At 49.1% G+C, this 27,766-nt stretch overlaps 1 protein-coding gene across 1 annotated transcript in view; it reads right to left on the reverse strand.

The window, feature by feature from the left end:
* The window catches only part of LOXL2 (lysyl oxidase like 2), a gene marked incomplete at both ends in the record, with an annotated part of 57,303 nt that overhangs the window by 25,921 nt on the left and 3,616 nt on the right, over positions 1 to 27,766 (reverse strand). The window contains 4 exons of the mRNA XM_084245056.1: positions 1,374 to 1,557; positions 4,687 to 4,909; positions 9,850 to 10,061; positions 25,866 to 26,041. Coding sequence (XP_084101182.1) covers positions 1,374 to 1,557; positions 4,687 to 4,909; positions 9,850 to 10,061; positions 25,866 to 26,041 — 795 coding nt within the window. The remainder of the gene's footprint in view (positions 1 to 1,373; positions 1,558 to 4,686; positions 4,910 to 9,849; positions 10,062 to 25,865; positions 26,042 to 27,766) is intronic.

Here is a 27,766-nt window from a genome sequence, read left to right on the forward strand (position 1 = left end):
TTATCCAGGTGACCTCACATTCCTGAGTCTCACATTCTTCATCTTCTGGATACATAGCCTTGAAAGGTCCATGCAGGAGGCTGGAATGCAAAAGCCTACCGGAAGCCCACCTGGGGGGCAGGAATGCGGATACCTGCCTGGAGGACTTAGACAATGAGCCTCCCCTCTCCCCTACGAGTCTCTTCTCAGACAAAGAACCTCTACCTGCCCCACGAACCTTTTCGTGCCCTACAAACTTTTCCTGCCATACGAACCCAACTTCCCAACTTCCCACCTGACCCCTCCTTACCCTATAAAACCCTGCTTCCCCCTAACAACGTGCGTGGCTTCACTGACCCCCACCTTGGGTCGGTGAGGTCCGCCCGGGGCGCAATAAACTTTCCCTTCCTTTGAGAAATGTAGCCTGGCTCTCTTTTTCTTTACCACGCCGAACCTTTCAAGCCTGAGGTCCTCCCTCCAGGCCTGGCTATGGTTCCAGGCCTTTCTCCATTCACTGAACTGTCATTTCCGCCAGGCTATGACAAACGACCTCACAAAATTCCTTTCTGTAGGGTGATGACCTTGTGTCTGACAATATGAAAACATCCTCTTCCCACATGACACCACACACCCCCGCCCCCTCCCAGCCTTGGTGCCCTCAGCTCACAGCAGTGTTCCCTGCTGCTGGTCAACTCTGAAAAGATTCCAGGAGATGCCTGGACATTTCCTGTTCAAGCCTTTTCTCCAGGAAGGGCTGGGCACTCACTGGGCTGCAGACTCTACTTGGGGTAAAGGGTCCTCCTCCTGCAAGACTGGGCTGGCATGGAGGGGTGGGTTCTCGGGGCTGTCTGCTCTGTTGTCAGGCCATGTTAACAACTCAGCTCTCTGTGAGTGACCCCCTGAGAATCTCCTACACTTTTGTTCTTTACTCAAATGAAGGATTGGTTCAGTAAACTTAATCAAAATCAGAGCCCTCTCCATGGCATCCCATGGCATGTGGGGAGGGACTTCGTGTTCTCAGTCTCTCACGGCAAGGACAGAATGTTTAGTGCTGTGCCAGAGTGGAAAACGAGAAGACGTCTGGGATCCTCGTGCCAGGAGTGGTCCGCAACCCAGTCACTCGGGGGTCCTGGCTCACCAGCTGCTAACATGTGGGCCTCCCTCAGACATCTACTCTGCTCTCTGGGTCTCAGCTTCCAAATGCACAAGATAGTTCCCTAAGGCCTTTCCTGCTCTGATGGTCTGGGGAGTGACTTTGAATTGTTTTCAGTGAGCAAGAGCTGCTTTAGTGAGAGGCAAAGCAAGGGCCTGAAAAGCACCAACCAGCTAGGGACTGAACTTCGTAAGCCAAAAGCCGTGAACAAAGGCCACATGTCACCCACCCCACTCCTTACCTTGCCCCAGCCGGGAGCCGGTGATGGCCTCTTTGGCACTCCCAAAGCCCAGCTCTCTGCAGGCCACGCTGGCAGATACCAGGTCCCACTTGTCGTCACAGATGGTTCCCCATTCTCCATTCTTGAGCACCTCCACGCGGCCCTCCCCGAAGTTGGCACCACCTCTCAACCGCACCAGGGGTTGCTGGAGAGACACACGTTCCTGCTGAGTGCAGAAGCTGATGCACATTCAGCAGGCAGTCAATGCCCACTCCCCTCCCTTCCTCACCACCCCCTCCAAGCCCAGGCATCCAGGCTGGGAGTCGACACTGCTGGATTTGTGGGTAACTGAAGGGTGTTCCCTCTGTAGGAAATTTTGTCCTAGACCACTGGGGAACCCACTGAGGACCCTCACTAACCTGTGCTTGGTTCAAGGACATTACCATTAGCACCTCATCACTCCAGAACCTCAAGCTTTAGAGTTATAGAAAGAAACTCCAATGTCTACAGATTCCAGATGGATTACAATTCTGCTGTTAACAGAGAACAGGAGTCTAGCCCTGCAGGAGACTGCACGGCACTAAGCAGATCACTGTTTAGGATTCTACTCTGTGTCCACTGGGAGGCAGGAGAAGACAGGGGGCTAGAGAGTGGGGCCTTTCCAAAAAGGCCATGGCTTTGGGAACAGGTGCTGCAAGAGGATGGGGCGAACATCCTGGTTAAGATCAGTATCTGTCCTGGAGCTGGGCTCACCCCCTCCTGTTCCTGCCACTCCTGATTCGACTGAGGCCAAATCTGCCTGACTCTTCAAAAGGTGCAAGCCCATGAGATATGTAGAGAGGATGTGTGGTTGCAGCTTAAATCCCCTAGTAGTTCTCTCACAGCCTGGGAGCCTTAATTGCCTTATGGGGTTTATTTAATTGCACAGAAGTAAGTCCCACTTTCCACCAGCCTTGTGACCATACTCACTTTTGTCTTACAAGGTGGGAGTTGGGTCACCTGAATCCATCTGCCCAAATTCCATTTTGCAGCAGTTTCTGTGTGCATGCATGTACATGATACATGCATGTATTATATGTATATATGCATATATAAATACACATGTATATGCATGCACATGTCTGCGTGTGTTGGGTGGGGCACCTAGAAGGCTGTAAGCTGAGTTATTGCTGATACTCACTGGACTCAACATAGGTGGGGCAGGTGACAGTGCCACTGTTTTACGTGCACTGGATCAGGCCAGAGTCATTGTTCTATGCAGACCTTTGCCTTCCCCAACAATGGTGGGATATGCAGACCTGGTAGGAGGTGGTATTTTTCAAGTTTTCAGGAGGACCGCTTTGAGGGCCAAGGCATCAAACAAGAATCTGTGTCTCCATCTCCAGCTGAGGGAGGTTCCTACTCAACCACATTCCCTCCCCTGCCAGCTGGGCCTTGTGGCTGGTCTTGGCAGGGAGGGGTGCTGTGACAATATCCAGATTTATAGGCCTCAGGCCCTACCCAGATCCTGGCAGTAGGGGGAGAGAAGGCAAGAGAGACAGGGGTGGGTGTAAAATACCCAACAGTTTCAGGAAACTTTATTCTCGTTTTAGACAAAACTACTGGTCTCAAGCCCTGTTTGCTATAGATAGATCTTGACCTCTCCCTCTCCTAACCTCCCTGTCCAAGCTGTGTATCTGGGTGCAAGGTCCCCTTCCCATGCAGCAGACCATCTGTGCCCAGAGATCAATGTAGGCAGAGTTCCCAGTAACCTTATTCCAGCCTAGCAGTGGCCAGGGCGACTCATCTGGCCTCAGAGGAAAGCAAGAAACTAGGGAAAATGTGATGTAAGGCTTTTTTGCTCTTTTTAAAAATTGGTTTGGTGTGAACTTGATTCCTTTGCTTTGAACCACAGAGTAAGAGGAATTCCAAAACAGTAGAATCTGGCATTCTGGATGACACACGAGGAAAACTCAGGGGCTCAGGCTGAGGCTGTAGAGAGGGTGTGGTCATCAAGTCATGGGGCAGGGAGTGGTGGAGTTACTGGGGTGGGGGCTGTGTCCACGTCACCCATACGATGGGCAGTCAGGTCTGTGCACTTTGGAGGTTCCTGTGGGAACCAGCAGGGGAGGGCCGAGTCTCTGCCAGAGGTGCCAGCACAGCACTCTCAATAGTTCCCCTGGCCTCTGGCTGATGGCTGGGCTGGCCAAATGCGTTCACTTCACTCCTTTTAAGTCCGTGAGAACGACACCCAATGTGGGTTATCTGGTTCTTGCCCTGGTTTTTTTCCTCTGCCCTTTCCCAAAGTGGGCCTTCAGGTGTTGATGGGAAGGGGAGACTGGACAGGGCAAAGGGGAAGATGGTGGGAGCAGGGGGAGGGGAAAAGAGACAGAATGAGCCAGTTGGTTGGGAGGGCCTGCTACCCGCCGCCTGGACCAGGCCTGAATTACAACTCCCCCCTGTTGTATCTGACTCAGAATCGTTCCCCAAACAAATGATCAATTACTTTTTCCTAGTCCTCCCTTTTAACTTCCCATGGGCTAGTCCCGCCCACCAGCCCATATTAGAACTTTCCAGAATATCACAGAGACCTTGTGGTAGATACATGAAAAAAGAAGGGCTGTGATTCCTAGGGAAGACAGGAGAGTGTATTTCTCTTTTCAGAGGCTGCGTCTGGTCATGTTTAGGAGAATCCACTAGCCCAAGAAATCAGTCAAGTGAAGTAGGGGTGTTAGTTTGTGGGAGCAAATTATCAACATTTCTTGAATATGCTCACACATGCTTGCACACTCACGTGTGCACCCACAGGTGCTGGCTCACACACATGCAGTGACTCACGGGTACAGGTGACTTAGACACGCAGGGGCAGGGTTTCATTTTCTGTCAGGTGAGAGCTTTTTAACCCATTTATCCTTTCTGTTGCAGAACAAATGAGAACATGTTTGAAAACATCTTCAGCTGGTTTCCTGTGATTTTCAGAGCCGTGGCTCCTGTCTGGCAGCTTTAGAACACTGCTCTCTTTTGCGAATGGTGCAGGGGCACAAAGTATCCACCACCCCCATTCTGAGCAGGGTCAGCAGCTGGTGAGGGCACAGAGCCTGTGACAGGTCTGGGGGTGCCCTTCTCTCCCAGCTATTTGTCCTTAACAGATGGGTCTCAGGCGTCAGAGTGGAGCGGCAGAGTGGAAGGTGAGAGGGGTTGCTAATGATTCATACCTCGAGGTGGCACCTATTGGTGAGGCAGGTACCCTCTAGGGAAGTGCCTGAGTTAAGGTCACTCTCCTCACTCTTTCGGGGGTCTCTGCCTGTTGCCCTACCTGCCACCCTCATCCAGGAGCCAAGAGGCCCATCCTCACCTCAGGCTTGTAGGCTTTCCGGAATCTTGAGGGTCCATCAGGGCTGAAGACCTGGCCAGGCACACAACTCACCACAGCCGGCAGCCCATTCTCACAGGTAACATTCTTCACTGGGTCCAGTGACACCTGAGGGCCCAGCTTGCAGCTGGAGATGTGGGCCTCCATGCCTGAGCAATTCATAGAGAATGGCCAGTAGCGCTGCTTCTTCCGGGCGGCAAACATCCTGCAGAGGGTGGAAGGGGGCAGGTGACCAGGGCATCCCAGCGCCCACCCCTTGCCCTTCCATCTAGCACCAGCCACTTGCCCTGGGCCTGCCACTCTGCCGGCTGCTGGGGACCTGGCAGTGACACTTGACAGACACAGTCCCTGCTTGTGGAGCTCAGCCCTGCTTCACAGACAGGGCTCTGCAGATGCATCTGCAGGCACTGAGCTTGCTGGGCTTGGGGAACGGGATGGGAGGCCACACAGGCCTCCTCCCCTCAGGCAGTTTACATCCAGGGAGGACAGGGCTGACTCAGCATAGTGGGACAACACAAAAGCCCATAAATACCAAATGCTGAAAAATAAATCTAAAGGAGATGCGACCCCTGTTCCCAGGAAACCCTCAGTCCCAGGCCAACTGGATGGCTGTTCATCTGTCTCTCCAGAGCATCTCAACATGATTTATCGCTCTGTTTTTTTCCCTTCACCAGTGAGCAGTGCAAGCGGATTGTTAAACTTTCTCCCAATGATATGCAAGATTAAAGGTGAGAAGCAATAAGGACAGAATCTAATGACCCCCACTCGCTGAATTAAAGTATGATTTACTTCTTGGTGGAAACTATAACGGTGATGGCATTTGGCCACAGACCATATTTTCATCCAGGGATCAGTGAGGCTGCGGTGGTCTTTACCCCCTATTCTAGGGCAGTTTTTAGCCAGTATTTCATATAAAGTGTTCCTTTTTATATTTTTTTGGAAGTCAGAATATGGATCAATGAGTTTAACTTGTAAAGCACTTAAAAGAGAGCTCAGCACACAGGAAGAGCTTGTTTTCATAAAATAAACCAAGTGTCATGTTCCCCAGAGGAGAGGAGAGGGAGGGATCCCTGTGGTTGCAGTGATAGGGGTGACTTAAAAGACAGTAGGGTTTGAACTGAGCCCTAAATGATGGTGAGCCTAAGAGGAGGAGGGTGGAGAGGATGCTCTGCCTCTCATGCTGTTCCCACTCTTTGGGGTCTAGGTGCCCATCTTTTTTTTTTTTTTAAGATTTATTTATTATTTATACAAGCACTGGGTACAGTCAGATGTGTGGGAGGGTGAGAGAATTCACCAGAGCCAGAGCGGGGAGCAGTACAGGCAGACTGACTAAATACACTGTTGAGAGGAGCAGCGGGCATGGCAGGAGAGGTCTGCGCGCCATGTGGGACCCTCGCTGGCGGCTGGGGATCAAACCGGCGCTGCAGAGGCTGTGGGCAGCTTCGTAGCCCAGCGCTCAACCACTGTGCCACCAGGGGACACCCCTAGGTGCCCATCTTTTCTTGCAGAACTCAGTGAAATGCCAGAGAGAGCCAGCCAGCATCACTGCCAGCTGCCCTGTAGCCGGGCCTCCCAGGGTCAGAAGCCTGGTCCTGAACCTGTTGGCTCAGCAGGACTGGAGGTTTGCTTTGTCTCCAAGTGAATGAGATTTGAATATCATGGAAGGAAAAATCCTACAGAGTCACCAATATTTTCCTTAACCAAAAGCCAAATCTCGTAACAATTCAAGTGTACCTGTGGGCACAACGACACAAAACCTTTGCAAAAGGGGCTATTCTGGAACGCCCATTGTGTGTGCTCACCAGAGTTACAGCCCGGAGCAGAGAACTACGCAAGAGAGCTATTAATAAGCCCAAGAACCACTGCCTTTCCCCACTTCCTGTCCAATCCCTGCATTGGGAAACACAACCCCTGGCTCGTTCCCCACGACACCCCGTCAGGCAGGCGAACACACTCTGGATATCAGCTGCACAGGGTTGGTCAGATCTCACCGGCCTGCCTTGGCGCAGGAAAATCCTTTTGCTTCCAATTTTCAGTGACCACCACCCTCTCCCAGGAACAGAGGTGCTGAGCTCTTAATATAGCGCTAAGCACCCACTGCAAACACAGCTGTCCCAGGGCTGTGCTCCTGCCTCCCCAGGCAGCCCTGCTTCCCTCTCACATCAGCTCACAGGAATGCGCCCTGACCTTCCACAGGCCTCCCTGTGATTCACTCCAGATAGCCCCCAAGGAGGCAGAAATACGAGGCCCTGGGACTGTGGGTGGACAGCCCACTCCAGGCCTGGTGATTGGAGGGCTGACTGGAATTAGGGGACAGCCTTTGTGGGGTGTCTGAGAAAGAGGTATCTAGCTCTATGGCTGTGTAATAGGAAGAACCCCGAGCTGGAATGTTTCTACTAAAAAGGAAAAGTCCTAATGACTCTCCCAGCCAGGGAGGAAGCCAGATTGTGTGGAGTCCTTGCCAGCAGCCGAGGACGTCCATTCCAATTACATATTCTGGACCTGGGGAAGTAACCGCAGGATGGAGTCAGGGACTCCCAGTGATATGGTCCTGAGCCAAAGCCCCACTGCTTGCCTGACCCCAAAAGCCCCTACTCTGACTGTAGGCTCAGTGATGTTTTGGGTCTCGTGGCATCAGCCAGTTCAGAGCCAGGGTCCAGCAGTGCCCAGAGTTCTGAGGATTTCCCATCGCTTACTTTCTCCCAATGGATAGTTACCCTGGTAATAGCTTGTAGGTCTTTTGGGGAATGCTGGGAGAAAGATCAATGGGCTACCTTTGTGGCAGTGTACCAAGTTCCTTCCTCCAGGGGACCCGGCCTCCTTTCATTCAGTGGGGTCTGTGACGGGCTCATGTCTGGGAACCGATTGACAGGCTATGACTCTGCTACACGATTCATGTTAGATCTTTGTTCTCTTATCCTAGAACTTTTCAGCTTATATGGATTAAGTAAGAATGTAGTAAACTTCCCGTCTATTTAATTTCTAGAAGCACTGGGATTAATTAGCCAATGCCACGGACTGTGCACGTCCAGCTGCCCTTTGCTGCTGTGACTCTGCTCTCCACTACGGTGATGCCCCTGCTTTGCCTTTGGCAGTTGAATGATGCCACTTGTATGCCACCACCCTCCCCTGCTGACTAGTAACCCCCCACCCCCATGCAGAAAACAGCCATCAGGGGGCCTGAAGTATGCCAGACTCCCTCACAAATCGACCCCCGACATCATGCTAAGTCTCCTGGACCCTCCCAGGGTGGGTGAGCAGGTCTTCAGGGACAAAGAGCTCTGACCTTCCCATCTCCCCAAGCTTTGGAATCCCTTCCTCTCAGGGGAAATGACAGGAGACTGGGCATTTCCTCCTTGCTTCTGGCAGCCACATTTTGGTCCATGTTTCAGCTAACCAGGCAAATTGCTAAGAGTCCTTCCTAACAACCTGAGCGCCAACATTGGATGCTGAATCTCTGCTTAGTGAACTTGCATCAGTCAGTCACTATCAGTGTTGGCATCCTGTTTTACATTTAAAAACTGATGACAGGCTCCTGGTCCAGCTCACCCCAGAGAGGGAATGCTTTAAAAACATTTCCTTCCTAGAGTGAAGTGTCTCCTTGGAACACTTTGGCAGTTGAATTGGAATAGGGGTGCCAAACACCCCTGCCTCAGGGGTCCAATGTCAGCAACAGCAGGGACACACTGTGGGACACATGGAAGATGAGAGGGAGACGGGAAAGATGCCACAGGAGGCCTCAGGGATGTGCAGGAGGAGGCCCTTTGCTCAGAGTGGGTCTGGGCCCCCCAAGTCTGTTGCCGCTAATCCACAGGCAGACTGAGGGGTTGCATTGAGTGGCCTCCGAGGCTGCCCCAGGGCCAGAGTCCCAGCTCTCTGCCATCAGCTTTCTAAGCCCTCTGCCATCTCAGCCCTAACAGTACCACCCACACTCAGAAACTCCTCCCAGCATGTGTCTATTTTGTCATGTCAGCTAAGTCCCTGATACGACAAATGCAAAATGTCAGAAACAAGAAAGATGGACCTCCCTGTCCCTCCACACCATCTCCAGTGAGGAGGAACTGCTTTCCAGTGGAGTCTGTTCACCATCCCCGATCTTGCCAAGAATATCACCCACCACCACCCTGCATGTTTCCTGGCTTTTGAAGCCTTTTCCTGTGCCCATTTGAAAAAAAAAGAAAGCAAAGCCACAGACTTAGGGGTTGGGAGCAGTAGGAATAGGGTTCAAATCCAGTACTTGGAAGGATCACCTAGGGCACAGCTGCCAAAACTGAACTGATCCTCCTCAAAAGCAGACGGACCCAGGGCCATCTGCAATTTTGGAGCTGGCTGAACAAGCTTCCTGCTGCCTGGATTCAGGGCTGATGGCAGCTTTCCCGGTCTGAGCTGAGACCTGTGGTCAGGCTGGGGACACAGGTGACACCAGCGGGGTAAGGAACCTGTCAGGAGAAGGGTTTGCTTTTCTTGGCTCCAGTCAGTAGGGGAAGCTGAGAAGGGGTGCCCAGGGAAGGAGCTGGCCAGTTGGGGGGAATTCTCCCAAGTACTCAGGAGACAGACTTCCATTCCCAGCAAACAGGAAGACCTGGATCATGTCTGAGGGTAACTGGGGGTGAGACTCATCACTCTGATCACACCCAGGGGTGTTGTGAGCATGCCCAGCTGGGTGTCAGTCCTCACCCAAGTGGTGGGCTGGGGCTGGGAACAAAGGCAGCTGGACCAAGGCTCTAGTGGGATGCAGTCTGCCCTGCACCCCTGCATCTGGAGGAGGAGCAGCGGCTGGACCCGTCTCCTGACTCAGAAGCCCTCATTCTCCTTTCTCCGACTTGAAAGCTGTGAGTCTCCACTAAGAGAGCAGACCCTGTAGCCAGACACCTGGGTTTGAATCCTAGATCCGGGAAGGCAGCCCTCTGCACCTCACCTCTGCCATCACCCTCCCTCACTGCCCCCCTCCTCCACTTGGGGGCTGTCTCCCACAGGAGGGTGAATTCCTGAGACATAAGTTGACAGCAGGCTTGCTGCAGGGACCTGATGGGCCCCCTACATTGGTGGCAGGAAGGAGTCCTCTGGTCTAGGACCCGCTGCAGCGCTTCCTCTCTGCGGTGGCACACACGAGCCCAGGACGCATGGCCGAGCACAGCTCCTTACTTGTACACTTTGGTGTTGTAGGTCTTCTCCCCGGGGAAGCCAAACATGCCGCAGACCACGCGGGAATTCTTGGCTGTCCAGTGCTTGTCACAGATCTGCTTCCAGGCCTTGCCGTCTTTCACCTCCACGTAGCCCTCTGTCACTGGGGTGCGCTTGCGGAAGGTGGAAAGGATGGCTCGGATCCTGATGTCTTCTACCTGGATGTTCAGGTTCTGGAAGGAGGAGGAAGATAGAAGGAGTCACCTTCCCGGTGTGGCCATGGAGAGGCACCAAGTGTCAGGGCTCTAGGCCGCCTCTCTGCTGGCCTGCCTCTACCCGCAGGCCCTGAGGGGTGCTCATTGAGCATACCCCAAAGGCCACAGTTATAACTTACTCTGTGTGGAGCTAGTGTAGCTGCAGGGACCCAAGGAGGGGAGAAGGGTGACCTGGACCAATAAGAGAAGGTTGGGGTGGAAGGAGCAGGCAACAGCTTCTCTGTGTTTGATCAAAAAGATCAGAGAGCAGGAGGCAATAACCTCCTCCTACGGGGATCTCTGAACAAAAGCCTAAGAGAGAAAGCGTTCTTCAAATTTCTGTTTTATATTAAAAATAATTTGGATTTTCCATTTCACTCCAGAAGTGTGTGTGTGTGTATTGTGTTGTCTCCTAATCTTCCAGTAAAAATGAAGTTTCAGGCTTATGAGACTCAGATCCCCTGAGACCAGTGGCACCATCTTGCCTATGACCTTGCACCCCCTTGGCTAGCATTCCTCAGTGAGCAATCCCCGGAGAGCGGGCAGGGAGGAGCTGTGTGCAGGGTCTCGGGGCTACCTAGCTGGGAAGGGAGTCTTGGGGTCTGGGGGTGGGGGTGAGGGGGCCACATGGGATGAACAAGAAGGGAATGCTTTGCACCCCTTGGAAAGTTCCTTCACACCCCCACCCCACACATCTTTCTGTGGCAGTGAGTAAAAGAAGCTAGAGCTTGGCAGGAGGAAATGGGAGATGCTGGCATGGGGAGTTCCTGCCCCTGCAGCCTGGACTCTCCTTAGAGATGAAGCTGCAATGTCACTGTTGCACACCTACTCCCAAGTCCCAGGGAACTGCTAGAAGGCCAGGATGTCCAGAGGCCAACCCTAATGAGAGCAATGCGGGCTTCCCCAGAGTTACAATAACATATGCATTTCCAAGACTCATCCAATAGGGGGAAGCTTCCTCCAAAACCTCTCACTTCCAGCCCCTCCTCATTCTGCCCCTGCCTCTGCCCTATAGGGCCACCACTAGCTCTGGAAAGGCCCCCTGAGTCCTTGCTCTGCCTCCATCCCCCATCCATCTGCCACAGAGCTGACCACCAGAAAGTTCTTTCTAAACCACAGAGCTAAGTCTGTCCTTGGGCTAAGGGCTCTTTGCCTGTGTAGTGATACCCAAATCCCTTAGCGAGGAGCTCACATCCCGGCATGACTGTTTCCACATCCACCTCCAGGTCCAAATCTACACCCCGATATTATGAATTACAGTGCAGAGCCCCACTAAGTACTTCCTATGCATTCTCGCAACCAATCCTCAAACAACAGGCAAGGTGCTTTCCAGCAATTCTTATCCCCATTGTACAGATGAGAAACTGGTCAAACCATCTCGCAGGGCCACCTGGTAGCAGGAGTGCCTGTGAGGCAGTGTGAGACCTCTGAGCTAGGCCAGGTGGGGAGAGGTGGGGCTGGGCAGAGGGCTGGCAGGGAGCCCCGGGCACCCAAGTGTCCCAGTAACTGTCCAGTCAGGATGCAAATGAGCCAGCAGGCAGAACGGGACCATTATTCAGGTGCCTAGGGCGTTGTGTCTCACCACCACTGGCTTCCGGGTAGAAAGCCAGGTCCTGCTTTGCTGGCCCTGTGAGGTGGTGGAAAATGTGTGGGCCAGGAATATTTGGCCCTGGTGCCTTTCCACGCCGAACGGAAGGAAAGCCGACAGTGGCAGGATTCTGTTTGCCAGCTTGGCTCCTGGATCCCTTACAGCCTCCATTCAGGCCACAGGCCTTGTGCCACCAAGACGCGTGGACAGGGGCGAGCCCAGAAAGGGCCTGTGGGCCAGTGCTGCCTTCCTCTTCCCACCTTGGGAGGCAGCAGGCATTCCAGGGTGTGGTGTGTAATGCCCAGAGAGAAAGTTACCCCTGTGGTGTGAGCCCTGTGGCTTCACAGGGCAGGTAGGCGCTGCCATGCCACCTCCCTGAGGGAGATGTGAACCTCATACCCCCCACCAGGGCTGACAGGAGGAAGCTGGCAGGTGAGGGGGTTCCACAGGACACAGTCTTAATGCAGCAGGTATTTCCCCTGCAGAAGTGTGACGGCAGGGGAAAGCCAGCTGGGCCCCTGGACTTGGAAAAAGGGGCTTAGAGAAGAGAAAGCATTAGGACTAGGTGTCATTGTCCTTGTTCGTCTCTTCGACAATGGGTGCCAGGGGTGCGTGTCTATATGACTGTGTGTGTGTCTGAGTGTGGTGAGTGTATCCCGTGGTCTCTGACTGTGTCCCTGTATCAGTATATGTGACTCTGTGGGGATGTCAGTATGCCTGTTTGTGTGTCTATGTGGTGAGGTGTGTATGTCAGGGCTGTGTGTCTGGCATCATGGGGCTCTCTCTATATGTGGGGTATGTGTCTCTCTGTGCATCTGTGTGGAGGAGGAGAGGTCCAGGGGGTCTGATTCCCTCCACAGGCCTTGGGAAGCGGTCAGGGCAGGCTTTAACATTAGTTGTTCCTTCAAAATGGATTATCTTCTGTTCTCCCTCCACAGAAGCAACTCCTTCCCATTCTGTATGCTCAAATTCACTTTACTCATTCACTGATTCATTCATCCATTCAACAAAGCTTGGCCTCCCCCTGCTTCATGGATCCTGACATGCTCACTCCCTAAGGCCTTATCATGAGGTCTTCTCTGATTGATTTATAAGTTCAAGGGCCCTCGTTATCAAATACCAATTCATTAAATGTCAGACTGTCCACAGAACTTTACTTCCTTTCCCTCCCTCCATCCTCGTGACTACCGGAGACAGCTAGTGGTATCCCCAAGTTTCAGGTGAGAGATGAGAAGACTTGGTGAGGTTTTGCGACTTCCCAAGTTCACAGAGCCAGTAGTATGTAAACAAGTTCGGACTCCAGGCTTGTGCTCCAGACTCTGAGTGGTCCTCATTCTCCCACCCACGCCACACCCCATATGTATGGGGTTGACCCACATGGGCAGCTTCTGGGTGGTCCCTCCAGGGCCTGCCCAGTCTGCTCACACTTGAAGTCCACGTTGGCCACCCCAGAAGCTGTGAGTCAGACCAGCGCGTACGTGAGGGGAGAGATGCCCTCACCACCTCAGCTCCTGTACTTGGGCCAGGCCTGCAGGGAAGCCCTCGTGGTGCCCATTCAGCACTCGCTGCTCACTGCTGAGCTTGTGGCTGCTCAGAGACATCTTTGTAGGAAAACACATGCATACCACATAACTGCCTCCTTACTTCACTGCTCTGGAATCCCTTCCATAACCACAAGTGCTAGGATTTTTTTTTTTTTTCCCCAGAAGTTCAACCCAAAAGAGAAGATTTGAAACACTAAAGCACACACACATTTTTCTTTTTTAACAAGGAGCTCTCTAGACTGGCTTGTTTTACATTAAGTCGAGAGCCCACAAGCTGGTAATGCACATGGCATGTTTTAAACTCAAATCAAAGTCTGAATGCTGACCCTCTTGCCAGAGACAATAGTTCACCCAAATATCCATAGCTGCTTCCCAAGGAATCCACAGAACCTTCTGGACTTGTCCTACTCAGGACTCATCCCATATCCCTGGGGGCCTGGGTCTCTGGGAGTGGTTATTGCTCCCTTTCCAAAGGGAAAATCAAGGTTCATTGAGGCCACGACCTGCCCTGCTTCAGCGAGGGGGTAGGTAGGTGAGAGGAAGCTAGAGAGGGAGCACCAGACAGGGACTGTGAGCTTGTACCTAAACGACATTTCACATTTGCAGCATCTGTGAATGACTTGCAAATTCCATAGTCTGGGGCTGTGGCCAATGAGGAAAAATGACCAATTTGAAAGTCTAAGAGGAGATTGCATCAGGGAACAATACGGGGGCAGCAAGCAAGCAAGGTGACAAGAAAGCACGTCACAATTTGTGGGGTGTGCAGCACCAGGAGACCCCCCCCTTCCTCAAGGCACATCTGCAAGGGCCAGACCTTAACCCAGTTACACTCCCCTCCATGCTAGAAGCAGTCACTTCCTATCAGTGCTGGGATTCCCATCTGAGAAGTCAACTCTGTCTGGTGGGGGGCCACGATGGGGAAATAAAGCCAGCATGCCAGCATCCCAACCAGAATGTACACTGGTTACTTCCACAGCCTCGCCCACCCCGTGAGCCCCTTCCTGCTGCTACTAACAGCTTCCTGCATCCTGTTCTCAAAACCCCCAGCTTGCTTTATTTGGCTATTTAAAAAAAAGTCCATCCATAAGGAGATCCACTTTCCCTTCTGCCAGCTTGGCACCTTCCTCAGCTCCTCGAACCAAACACATTCGTGATGCCCCCAATCCTTCTTCGTTTCACTGTGTGAGGCTCCCCTCTCCCAAGTTACAGACCTCAAGCCTCAAGGGCCATCTTTCCTCTCTGCTCCTCACTCTCGGAGCCCGTGCTGCACGGGGACACCTTTGTCCCCATCACATTCCCACTTCTGTTTTCTAGTTGGGTGCAAGATAGTCGTGAAAGTAAAAGAAGCCATTAGGACCTTCGTCTCCTGGAGCCCCTGAGTGTGTCCTAGGTCCGGATGAGCCCCTAATGCAGAGCATCTCATGCCCCACGGCACACTCATCCACCCTGATCACGTGTATTCCGGGATCTCAAGGTCCCCAAAGTCCAGGCTCTCAGTGAAGAACCTTTGTAATCTGACCAGCTATTTCATTTCTTCCTTTCCCTTCTCCCAGTCAGTGAGCTTCTCTCACCACATTTAATGCCAGCACCCACGTGGGGCAGCTCCCTGCAGTTCTCTGTCCTTCTCTCTAGGGATCAGAATCTCATTGACCTTCAGGGGCAATTTCATTCATTCATTCAAAAAGTAATGATAGGGCCTCCCTGGTGATGCAGGGGTTAAAGACAGCGCTATCAAGCCATTGCCAGCCACTGCAGCACAAGTTCGACCTCCGGCCTGCCAGGGAGCTACCCACATGGCGCAGCAGACCTCTCCTGCCTCGCCTGCTGCTCGGCTCAGCAGTGTATTTCATTAGATCTGCCTGTTCTGCTCCCCACTCTCTCTGGTGAATCCTCTCCCCCCCTGCATCTCTGGCTTACACCCCAGTTCTTGTATGCATAAATAAGTAAATCTTAAAAAAAAAAAACAACCAAAAAGTATTCATAGAGTGTGACTGTGCCCTCGGCACCATGCCAGGCCCTTGACACACAGGTCAAGCAGACAGGCTAGTCCCTTAGTCACTCAAGACAGAGAAGGAAGAGGCAGCCCCCTCTCCTCCACAGCCCCCTCCCCAATTATCACAGGATAGGATAATTTGCTTTTTGCACCACTCATTTAGTCCTTGGTTTCTACTGACTATCTTGCACTACGATTTACCTTTCCACGGGCTTTTGCTGCCTCATTGGACAAGGAGTTCCTAAAGGGCAAAACTGTATCTTACTTTTGTATTACCCATGGCTCCTAGTGCCAGACACATAGTGGGTCCTCAAAGATTTTTAGAATAAACCAATAATACTTTTAAAAAATCCAATAACAGGAATTGGGCTTAGCTAGAAACACTGGGCTCCTAAGCCAAAAATTTAATAAAGCCTCCCTTTATTCTTTGTTTAACGCAAAGTAAACAGCTATGCAGCGTCTGCCTCATTTCCCAGCATAAGCGTGGCTTGTGTGACTTATGGACAGACAAGGAGAGCGTCTGCGTTTTATCCACGTGTTCTCTTGTCACTTGAGCTATTCAGCACTCTCCCTTTCCCCCTTGAAATCTGATGCTAATAAATAGTTGTTGAACTGGATTAAAAGCTGATCTGACCCCCGCCACACAGTTAGATGGTTTAACTGAGTGGGTATTATCTGTGAACAGCACGGGGCATGTTGCCATACATACAAAGGTCTGGCTGCACATGTAATGGTCTCCTCTGATGATCAAATAAGGAATTCATTGCCACTAACATTCTCCAGCCACTCTAGCCAGATGAAAGAGCGGAGGACTGTGTGACAAAGACTGGCTGGGGTGGAGGTGGGGGCGCAATGGAGGCCTGAGGTCATGCTGAAAGCACCAAAGGAAAAAGCCAGTAGTCTGTCTGGTCCCTCTTCCTATAAGTCAAGAGCTCTGCACTGCTGCTAGAAAACCGAATGCTCTGTGTTTCATTTTCCAATTGGAAAGTGCTGGGGTAGGAAACAGAGGCTGTTTCTTTGAGAACAGGCAGGCCCTGCTGTCCACAGGAAGCTGGCAGGACACCTGCTGCAGCAGCCAGTCCCTCTGACCCAGCAGGGGTGCTGAGATCACAGAGCATGCAAGTCCTGGACCAGACCATCCACCACACCCCAGAAGGGGCACCCACTATTCCTCATAGCACTCATCCCCATGGTAACAGAGTCTGTGAAACCGTCTTTCCCCACTACTAGACGGTAAGCTCCAGGAGGGCAGGACTGCCCATCCATTCATCAATCCATCCTCCCATCCCTGCCAGTGCCTAGCAGAGACTGTGCTCAATGAAAATGTATCAAATGGATGAACAATACAGCATCCAGTTGCCTTACCAACAGCCTCCCAGGGATGGGATCATGCTGAAGCCAACAAAGGGGAAAAAAACCACCAAAGAGGTGAGGGATTCTAGGCATTGGCCTGTCCGGTTGGGCTGAGGTGATGTAAATGAATCACCTGGCCCCACTGCAGGGCTGGACTGGACGCCACCTGCCCTGCTCTAGTTACATCAGCAGATGACTCTATAGGAAGAATCCCCCCAATCATGGCAGAGAAGATTTCTAAGGCTCAGCTCAAAGCCCCACTTCTTCCATGTAGTCCCCACCCCTATCTCGCCCCATTAATCTCTCCCTTTCCAAAAGGCCACACAAGTTACCATCCAAACCACACTGCTCAAAATCTGAGTACACTCTGTCCACTCACTCACTCCATCTAAAACAAGTTAGAGCACTACTGATTCATTTCTTTCATCTAGCAAGTATGTGACTTCCTTGTTTATCTCATCTCACAAACAATTATGATGGTATTTTTACTTTTTAAAGGATTACCTGAACTTGCTGGCCAACACTCAGACTCCCAGGTTTGCCAGATCTGCCCAATTTCAAATATTTTGTTCTGTTTGCCGCACAAATACCCTTTTGCTTTTCAGATGCTGTGACCTAATTTTTGCTGGGAAAAGAAAAGTGAACCTTAACAGGACTTCTCTTGCACCCCACATGGAGGATGCCCTCATGGAAATTCTCAATAAGGAGAATCAGGAGTTTTCATGGAATCATGGAATGTTAGCACTGGTGGGATCTTACCCATCCTGGTCCCTAAGCTCCTTGTGAGCTGGGAGAGACAAACCAGGAAAGCTACATTTTCTGGCCCAGCTTAACAGCTCAGCGAGACGGGGTCAGAAGCAGTGGGGGCTAACCCCCATGCTTCACTCCAAAGAGTGGGGCCAAGCTGCCCACTTGCTACCTATCTCTTTTCTTAACCATACAGGGGTCCCTCCAGCATCCTGTGACCATCTGGGAAGTGGGTCTACACTTAGACTTGGAGGACCACTGCCTTCTACATTGCACAGAAATGAAAGCACACCCTTTTCTTCCTAAGCCACCCAGTGGAATCCGGGGCATCTAACCGAGGGATGGTCTGAACGCTTGGTCCGGAAGTACCCAAACGTTTTTAGAGTTAATCTCTCTCTTTTGGGTTCCAGGCCTCCCTCCCCATAGCCCCCAAATGCTGGTGAGATAAAGCTGCTGCTGAAAGGAAAACCTGGGAGCTTTTGGCAGCTGACTGTGACTAATAAAAACCTGGACTCCTGGAATTTAGAAAATTCACAACAACCCAGTCTCTGTGGCTGAGAAGAAAGGGCTTTTTCAGGTCTCGTCACTCATGCAGAAGGTGTGAGAGCACAGAGAGGCAGGCTACCATAGTCTCCCGGTTTGTCTCTGTTTCGGTCTGTCTGGCAGACCTACTGGGCTGCCTGTTGTCACAAAGGGGAAACTGAGACTCGGGCCCCTTGAGGGATAGGCGACACCTAAATCTCAGAGTCTGGAGATTTCCATTTGTTTCTGGTAGCCTAAAGGTCCTTGCAAAAGACCCTTTAAAAAATGGGTAAAGAAGGCGGTGGAGAGGTGAAGAAAAGGGAAAGCCCTCTGTGTCCCTGATCTAACAACACAAGGCCCCAGCCCAGCCTGTCCATGAGCACATGACTTAGCAATGCACCCAGCTGCCAGCTTAGAGAGGCTTGCTCAGAGGGGCATCTGGTTTTGTAATCTCCCCTTATCTAATGCTTTTTCCAGTGCATCCACTGCCACAGACAGGAAACACAGCCTCTGGATTTAAGGCCTCTAAATCCTGGGAGGTTTGTTTGGGGCTGCTTCTGAGGGCTAAAAAAGACCAGCTCATTTAGACCCAACAGTATTTCACATTATATTATTTATACCTGCTGACCTCTCTTTAAGAAACTTTTGAGGACTAAGACTCATGTCCTTCATATCCAACCAAACTGCTGCTTCATAGTGGGGTGTCCAGAGACCCAGGAAGGGCCGGTCACTCTAACACAGCTCAAGTCCCAGACTCCGCTGGGACAGTCACGCGGGTCATGCCTTCAACGCGGGAGTCTGAAACACTACACAGCACGATGTGACACTGCAGCCTCTCAGAAAAGGGGGAGCTGAGACTTTGCTTGGTGAGTTTTCTGGATGAGCTGAGCCAAGGCTGGTGAATCTGCAGCAAGGCTAACCTATTTAGTAACACACATTATAGTCTGAAAAGCACTTTTACAGAAATCATCTGATCTTTTTCCCTCCAGAATATTTAAAACTACCTTGTAAATGATGAGTGTGTGCCGTGTCATCCTGATGGCAAAACCACTGCCACTTTGGATTACATACTGTTGTGGCTGGAAGGGGCTGGATTCTCTCACCATAATGAAGACAGTGGACTTGCCCAGTGCTCTGGCTGCTGGCCAACAGGTAGCTCAGGATCCGGACTGTGAACTCTCCCTTGGTGGGGTCATTCATATGAAGAAGATGCACTTTTTCCTTTTTATGAAGTGTCAAGGATCCCCCAAGGATGTCCCAAGCAGATGGAGGAGCCCACAGAAACAGTTAGCTCATCAAGTGAAATTCCATCAGCCAGCCCCCAGGGCTCAATGACTCATGCCTCTGGCATCCCAGAGTGGGATGAACTTGGTCTAGACTGAGGCAGAGTTTCTTCCACTCTCTGCCTAGGGAATTCCAGTGTGTTCCAGAGAAGACATACGCCTGTGAGGGTCATCTCTATTGGTTTGTGATCTGTCCCAATCCCCAAGAGTCAACAAAAATGAATGTTACGGAGCTGCAGAGTAAGGGTGGGAAGAGATAAGGAAGCTGCCCTCATCACATTCCTTAGTCCAGTCATTTATACCGGGGGTCACAAGACATGGAGAAAGCATTAGCTGATGCTTTACTTTGACCACACTTCACTCATGACCACTTTTGAATTTACGTACTACCCCAAAGTGGGGGAGTCAAGGAAGGCAGACAGAGAGCCAGCACCCACACTGGCTATCTGGTGGCACACACACTAGCCAGCCTCCTGTGTGTGTGTATGTGTGTGTGCGTGTGCATGTGCGTGTGTGTGAGACACACACACACACACACGTGCGTGCTGCCAATTCATGCAATGGTGGATGCTACCTATAATCCCATAGTGGGTACCCCCTTCATGGGCTGGGCACATTTCCATGAATGTATCAATAGATAACAAGGAAACTTAAAACATGCCAAGCAGCTCGTCCTACTCTTTCCCTGTACAAGGATCTGGCTGCAATATCCCTGGTCCAAAGACATCCAACTCCTGCTTGAATCACTTCAGTGACAAGGAGGGTAACCCCTCCACCTCGGGACAGCCCTCAGTGGGCAGAGTTTACACTGAACTGGAATCGGTAGCCCATTGCCTTCTCATCCACCTCAGCTCTGAGGGTCAGACTTAATCATAAGCCTTCTGTTCCATGGCAATGCTTCAAATATTTGCAGAGAACCAACATGGCTTGTCTCATATTTCTCAAACAATACATTCACTCCCTCAAATAATATGGTTCCCAGACCTGTCTCCATCCTGCTAGATCTTATATTCATCCCCAACATGTTATTGTCTAACCTATTATTCTTATCTGAGGTCTTTCTGAATCTTCATTCCATAAAGTTATAACTAAATATCCTTTCTTCTTTTGTCTCCTATAAATGTTATCAGTAAAGATTTTAATCTTCATGTAAATTTCTTTTTTATTTTATTTTATTTTTTTGTGGGACCCTCACCGGTGGCCGGGGATCGAACTGGCGTTGTAGAGGCTGCGGACAGCCTCGCAACCCAGCGCTTGACCGCTGCGCCACCAGGGGAGGCCCTCCATGAAAATTTCTGATACATGATGGCAAGGTGGGAGCAAAACTCTGGGATACATGAGTTGAAACCACCTCTGTGTTCACAGTACTCATCAGCAGCCCTGTGGGTATCATTAGTCAGTGCCCTGTGACTCCTCTCACTGCATAGCCACCAAGCCTACATCTCTGCCTTGTGTCCACAAATATTTAATAGGGGACATTTCTTAAGCCAAGAGGAATTATTCCATGACTTCAGACTACTGACATGAGGTATTTTGGAAAAACTTCTCAGCATCCCACAAATATCCCCAGTAGGTGGTCTGGGTGGCTCCCTACCCACTCTGCCAGTAACTTGGCACTTTAACCATGAAGTCCTGAAATGGAAGAATCCCCGGCAACTCACAAAAGTTCTCTTTAGGCATCCTAGGATCAGGGCCCATTCATGACCTTCTTTCAGAGGATACGAAAGGAAAGAGATTACAGGGATCCGCTCATCAAATGACAGTTTCATGGTATCTGTGGCTGAACAAGAAAACACCCAGTCTGGGTTTCAGTAACCAGTCTGATTTGTATGACAGTAAGACAGAAGCCTTCTAGGAAAATGCCACGCATGGAAGGGTATAGAAAGCATCCCACCCTCCAAACCAGATGATCCCCTGGGTTAGCGTAGATTCATTTCAGGTCTGAGCTCCTAACCTTGGAGTGACCTTGTAGCTTTGCCCATCGCATACATCTTGTCTTCTCCAGTTCTATGGGTTAGAGGACAAGAGTCACATTCTCTTTCCCTAATGGGGTCCCAGAGGGTCCCAAACCATGACGTGTTCACAGCAGGCACCCAAAAAATGTCCATTATCAAGACAGATGATAAGCTTTCTTATGATGGAATCTTAGCCCTTTCAGAATAAGCAGTAACTCTCAAACATATATACTTTTGTCATTTTTCTGCCTCATTCATCCAATTAAGTTTTTGCTTTGATATAATCCACCTCATTTCCCTTTCTGAAGCTAAGCATTAGAATTGGCCCTTAGAAGGACTTAGAATTGCCACTCATAGAATCCTTTTTCCATTTTTTTTCCCCTAGTGAGAGATGAGTCCTCTTATTTTTCTAACCCCAAAGCCACTGATATTTGGCCCACTTTCTTTAATTCAAGGCATCCATGACTTTCTATTGCCAAGAAGCCCTGATTGTTGTTTGACAATCCAAGTGCATTATCCTGAGGCTCTCTGGTGAACAGAGGTCCCTTAAAGATGCTACAAATAAGCTCATTGTCCAATGGGCCAAGGCAATGGTATGAAGGAATGATTTGCTTCTATGTGCTTCTCAGTGCTGTTTAGTTTGATATTTTATCCTGGAAAATTCTTCACCTATGGGTCTAATAATCTGCATTCCTGGGAAGAATTTGGAGTTGGATATATAGTTCCCATTAGTTACCTAGAATTATTTCTATTGAATACAATGATGAATAAGGGGTCTTATACTCTAGGAGCATCCAATCTCACTGGAAAGATTTATATATAAAAATGCATGTTAATTATTCCATATAAGGTCATACAAGTAGAGATGGAAAATAGGAAAATGGGTTGGACCAATCCACTCTCCAAATCATAAGCTTCATAAACTTCATGGCAAAGTAAAGTTGCTATCTGTAACTAGACACTAAATAAAGCAATTAACTCTGCAATAACCTCCTCCAGGTATCCTAAGTAAAATAGCAGCCGTTCAAGAGGGTCAACTAGAAGGGGTCTCATCCTGCCAGCTGGAAATCCCTTTCCATGCTCTAATGCAGGTTTGGACGCGTTCCCAGGGCACTCAGCGTACTCTAGGAACATATGAGAAGAAAGCAGGACAGTGTGAGTCATAAGGGGGAAATGTAAAGACCACAATCTGGGCAGAACTTCCTCTGGGACCCAAATATGGCAATTTCAAGCATCCCCTTTCTTCAGCATTAGTCCTGGGGTTAGCTGGAGGCTAAGTCACAAGGAAGGCTCATTGGCCTAGGTGCAGGGCAGGTCCCACAGCTTCAAAAACCATGACATCAATGTGGTTTTTTTGAGGAAGGAGCCATGGCTACCTCCTCCTCCTGTCTTACGTTCCATAAACCTTGCACAAAAGAGTAGTGGAATAAATTTTTATTAATTTCTGTTTGGGTGGAGAATTTGTTGAAAAGGTAAATTTGAAATTTAACTATCCAGAAGAGTCACATCCCTTATCCATTTCCAAATGCTGACTTGGGCCAACTTTGCAACATCAGAATCACCTGAGAGAGTATTAATATGTAGCCGGTCCCACAGTGGGAGACTGTGATTTGGTAGGTCTGGGGCAAGACTCTAGAATCTGCATTTTTACAGTTATTCTGATCCCCTGCTAGATTTAGAAACAACTGTCATGCTATAGACAGCTTCTGAGAAGGTCCCAATGGTCTGATAGGATCTTCTGTATAATCCCCTCCTATACTGTACAGGGTTGGTCTTTGTGGTGAACTGAATTCAGTGGAAATGATGGAAAATCACTTCCGAGATTAGCTCATGAAAGACTGTGGTTTTCTTTTGTGCTCATACTCTCTCATTCCCTTTTGAATCACTGACTCTCGGGGAAAACAACTACTAGGTCTTGAGGATTTTTGGGCAGCATATGGAGAGATCATGTAGATGGAAACAGAGGGTTCCACCCAGAAATAAACCCACACTTATGTGGACAGTGAATCTATAAAAAAGAACCATGAACAAGCAATGGAGAAAGGAAAGTCTCTTCAACAAATGGTGCTGGGAAAACTGGACCACTAGCTCACAAAAGATACAAAATTTAACTCAAAATGGATGAAGACTTAGAAGTAGGACATGAAAGCAAAAAAACACATAGAAGAAAACAGTAAACCAATCTACAACGTTGGCTTCAATGGTGTCTTTGGGGACTCGACTCCACAGCAAGGAAAACCAAGCAAGAATAGGACTGTATCAACCTAAAAAGGTTTTGCACAATGAAAGAAACTATCATTAAAATGAAAAGATGCCCTACTGAGGAGGAGAAAATATTTGCACATCATACATCTTACAAGGGGCTAATGTCCAAGATCTACAAAGAACTTAAACAACTCAACAAGAAAACAAGCAGTCCAATTAAAAAACAGTCATGAAAATGTTGGCGAGGATGTGGAGAAAAAGGAACTCTCCTGCTCTGCTGGTGGGAGTGCAAAATGGTCCAATCACTATAGAAAGCTGTGTGGAGATTTCTTAACCTACTAAAGATGGAGCTTCCATATGATACAGCAATTCCACTCCTAGGTATTTACCCAAAGGACACAGAAACATTAATTCAAAAGGGCACCTGCACCCCTATGTTTATAGCAGCACTATTTATAACAGCTAAGCTATGGAAACAACCCAGATGCCCAAAAAATAGATGACTGGATCAAGAAGATGTGGTACAAATATACCATGGAATATTACTCGGCAATCAAAAAAGATAAACTCATGCAATTTGCAGCAACATGGATGGAGCTGGAAGGGATCATGCTCAGCGAAATAAGCCAGAAAGAAAAAGAAAAATACTGGATGGTCTCACTCATAGCAGGAATTTAGAAAACCTAAATAAGGGACCAGGAAAAATACTAATTGCAATAAAGTAAAAATCAAAATCAACAAGCAACTATAGACCAGAGACATATTACAGTGGGGGGCGGGGGGAGGAGAAGAGGGATTAGGGTCAGAAAAAGGGGGTGGGAATTGTATGGGGAATATAACCGAAATGAAAATGCATACATTGTGCAAAAATGAAAAATGACGTAAGAATTTTATAAAATAATTTATAAAAAAAAATAGTCATGAGAGCTAAACAGACACTTCTCCAAAAAAGACATACAGATGATCTACAGGCACGTGAAAAAATGTTCATCATCTTTTATCACCAGAAAATGCAAATCAAAGCCAGACTGAGAGACCATCTCACACTTGAGACCATATCAAGCGAATGGACCACATCAAAAAGACCAGAAACAACAAACATTGGTGAGGGTGTGATTTAAAAGCAGCCCTGGTATACTGTTGATGGGAATGTAGACTGGTCCAGATCCTATGGAAAACCGTTTGGAGATTTCTCAAAATATTAAAAGTAGGGCCTCCCTGGTGGAGCAGGGGAATGCAGCACTATGAAGCTATCCGCAGTCACTGCAGCATGAGTTCGATCCCCCGCCGGCCAGGGAGCTGACCCACATGGCTGACTCCTGACTCACCCGCTGCTCCCCTCAGCAGTGTACTCCAGTCGATCTGCCTGTATTGTTCCCCACTCTGTCTCTGGTGAATCCTCTCACCCCCCACATCTCTGGCCTATATCCCAGCTCTCGTATGCATAAATAAATAAATCTTTAAAAAAATATTAAAAGTAGGTCTACCATCTGATCCAGCAGTTCCAGAATGCAAGAACACTATTTCAAAAGGATACCTGCATTCCTGTGTTCACTGCAGCCCTATTTACAATAGCCAGGTTATGGAAACAACTTAAATGTTGTTGGTTGGATTGGTGGATTAAGAAGATGTGGTGTATATACACAACGGAATTCCACTCAGCTATAAAAAAAAGATAAACTCTTGCCATTTGCGACAACGTGGATGGAACTGGATGGCATTAAGCTAAGTGAGGTAAGTCAGGAGGACAAAGACAATACAGATGATGTCACTCACATGTGGAATATAGAGAAACAAAACAAAGGGTCAGATAAAACCAAACCAAAACGGAACTAGGACTCTGACTATAAAACTGAGGCCATCAGAGGGAGTGGGGTAGGAGGCCAAGGACTAGGGTGGAGGACTATGAGTGCTTTGGTGGTGGGTGTGGGGTGATAACTTACGTCTGAAGAGGTGCAAACCTGTACCTCTGAATCATGTAGCGCTGTAAACCAAACTTACTTCAGTTAAAAAAAGAAAAAGAAAAAAAAAAGATATAGATATAGCAGATACCCAGAAAGAAACTAAATTCTGCCAACAGCCACGACTCAACGCAGTAGCGGGTTCCCCAGCCCAGCTGACATCAGTGATGGCGTGAGACCCAACAGAGTCAGCTGGCTAAGCTGTTCAGAAACTGTGTCAGATAACAACTGTTTGTTCTCTGAAGCCGCAAAATCTGGGTGTAATCTGTTACACAGCAACTGATGAGTAATACATTTTCCAAGCCCAGAAAACAAACTCCTGCCCAGCGTGCAGAAAGCCTTTCGTGCCACCTTTCCTGCTTCATTCCACACTTCCAGATTCACACTGTCCTGCTGAGCAGTACCTGCCTGCTCATCCCATTCACCTCTGTGCCTTTACCCAAGCTGTTCTCTGTGTCTGCCATGTCCTTCCCCCATGGATGGTGCCCACTCCTCCCCTCAGCAGCTCCTGCTCCAAATCAAGGTCCCCCTCCTGAGTAATCATACGCACTTCTTGGTATGAGTGGGTGCAAAGAAGTTAGGGGGTGAAGGAAAATAGTCACATGAAGGAGTTATCAAGGGCACATGCTTGCCTCTATGTGGTTGATCAGTGAATTGTCAAATTTGAACCCAGGAATCCTTTTGTCGCTGCACACCACACCCACATCTTCTGTGTGCTTGCAGTCGGTGACACCCCAGCCATTGGAGGAGCAGGCTGCGAGGGTGGCCTCTTTGCCAGTGCAGTGGACATTGTCCAGCCAGATGGGTCCTGCAGGGAGCAGAGAAAAGAGCAATCAAGCACCATGTTAAGGTAAATGTGAGTCTTTAGGGGCATCAATGTCTTACATGGGAAGAGAATTTTCCTCTAATGTGGGCAGTGGGATATGGCGATTGGTGGAGTCTTTCACACATGGAGATAGTGCATCTAGCTCTAGGCCTTCTGGATTCCCCTTGGGGATGTGGTGGATGGAACGTGATTAGGATAGAAATCAGGTTTAAGCCTGGAAGTCACATGAGTTAGGGAGAAGAAAAAGGACTTTCAACACTTAGCAGGGTTTGAATGCTGGTCCAGCCACTTAACTGTAGGACCTGAATTTCAGTGATACAGGATCCAGAGGTATTCAACAATGGTGATGATGATGATTTTAATGCCCCCAAGGAACAGCATTCACTTCTTATGCCTTAACCTGATTGGCACAAAGGACCCAATTCAGCAAGCAAGTGCCAGAGGGTTAACCATACTAGGGTGTCACTCCTGCCTACTGGAATAGGTACTACCCAAAGACAGAAAATAACAAGTATTGGAAAGCTGTGGAAAAAGTGCAACTTTGTGCACTATTGGTGGGAATATAAATGGTGCAGCCTCTATGGAAAGCAATTTGACCATTCCTCAAGAAATTCAAAATAGAATTACCATATCATCCAAAAATTCCACTTCTGGGTATATGCCCCAAAGAATCAAAAGCAAGGTCTCCAAGAGATATTTGCATTACAGGATTATTCACTATAGCCAAAAGGTAGAAACATAATCAATAAATTATGATAAATATATAAATATACACACACACACGGGTACACACCACACTGGAATATTATTCAGTCTTAAAAAGGAACTTCAGACACATTCTTCAATACATTGTGCTAAGTGCAATAAGCCAGCAAGAAAAAGATAGATACTATTTGATGCATTATATGAGATATCCCGAGAAGTCGACTTCATGGACACAGAAGGCAGATGGTGGCAGCCGGGCTGGATGGAAGGGGAAGTGGGGAGTCGTAGTTGAATGGGTGTAGTCTCAGTTTTGCAAAAAGAGAAAAGCCTACAGATGGGTTGCACGACAACATGAACAGAATTGCTGAACTGTGCAATTTGCTATATGTCTTTTACAATTTAGAATTTTGTAAGGTGTTAGAGGGTTCTTGAATAATGGTTTTTATAAGTGCCGTGACAGAATGAAAGGGGAAAAAAAAATCAAGTGTTTCATTTTTCTCCTGGCTCCCTTTGGGTCTCTGTAGCACAGGAGAGTCAGATGACCTGGAGTCAAATTCCCACTGCTTCCTTCTTGGGACTGGTCAACTGCTTACAAGACCTATTTCCCATTTCTGAGGTGAAAACAATGATACCCCACACAGGTCACCAAAGAGAGTCAGTGAATAATGAATGTTCAACCTTCCTTCCCTCTGCTTTTTTCCAGTAAGTCAGAAAAACATTGAATTCCACTGCTTCCAGAAATGCTGCAGGAGAAAGCAGATAAAGACACTCCCATTGTAGAGAAGAGAAAACTAGGGAGCACTGGGGCCCCTTGAGGTCAGGGAGGATGCGGGGGTCAGCCTCCTGCCTATGAGGTACCCCTGAAACATGTCTACTTGAGGAATAGCTGGTCCGGTCTCAGATGAGGGGCCTCAGAAAGACTATGGGGAACAAAGAGCTTACAGAAAACATCTGGGCTGAGGTTTTCCAACTGGTTTCTCAATTTGGCCTAGTTTCCAAGTC

The sequence above is a fragment of the Talpa europaea genome (assembly GCF_964194135.1).
Source record: "Talpa europaea genome assembly, chromosome: 10".
Classification (NCBI taxonomy): Eukaryota; Metazoa; Chordata; class Mammalia; order Eulipotyphla; family Talpidae; genus Talpa; species Talpa europaea.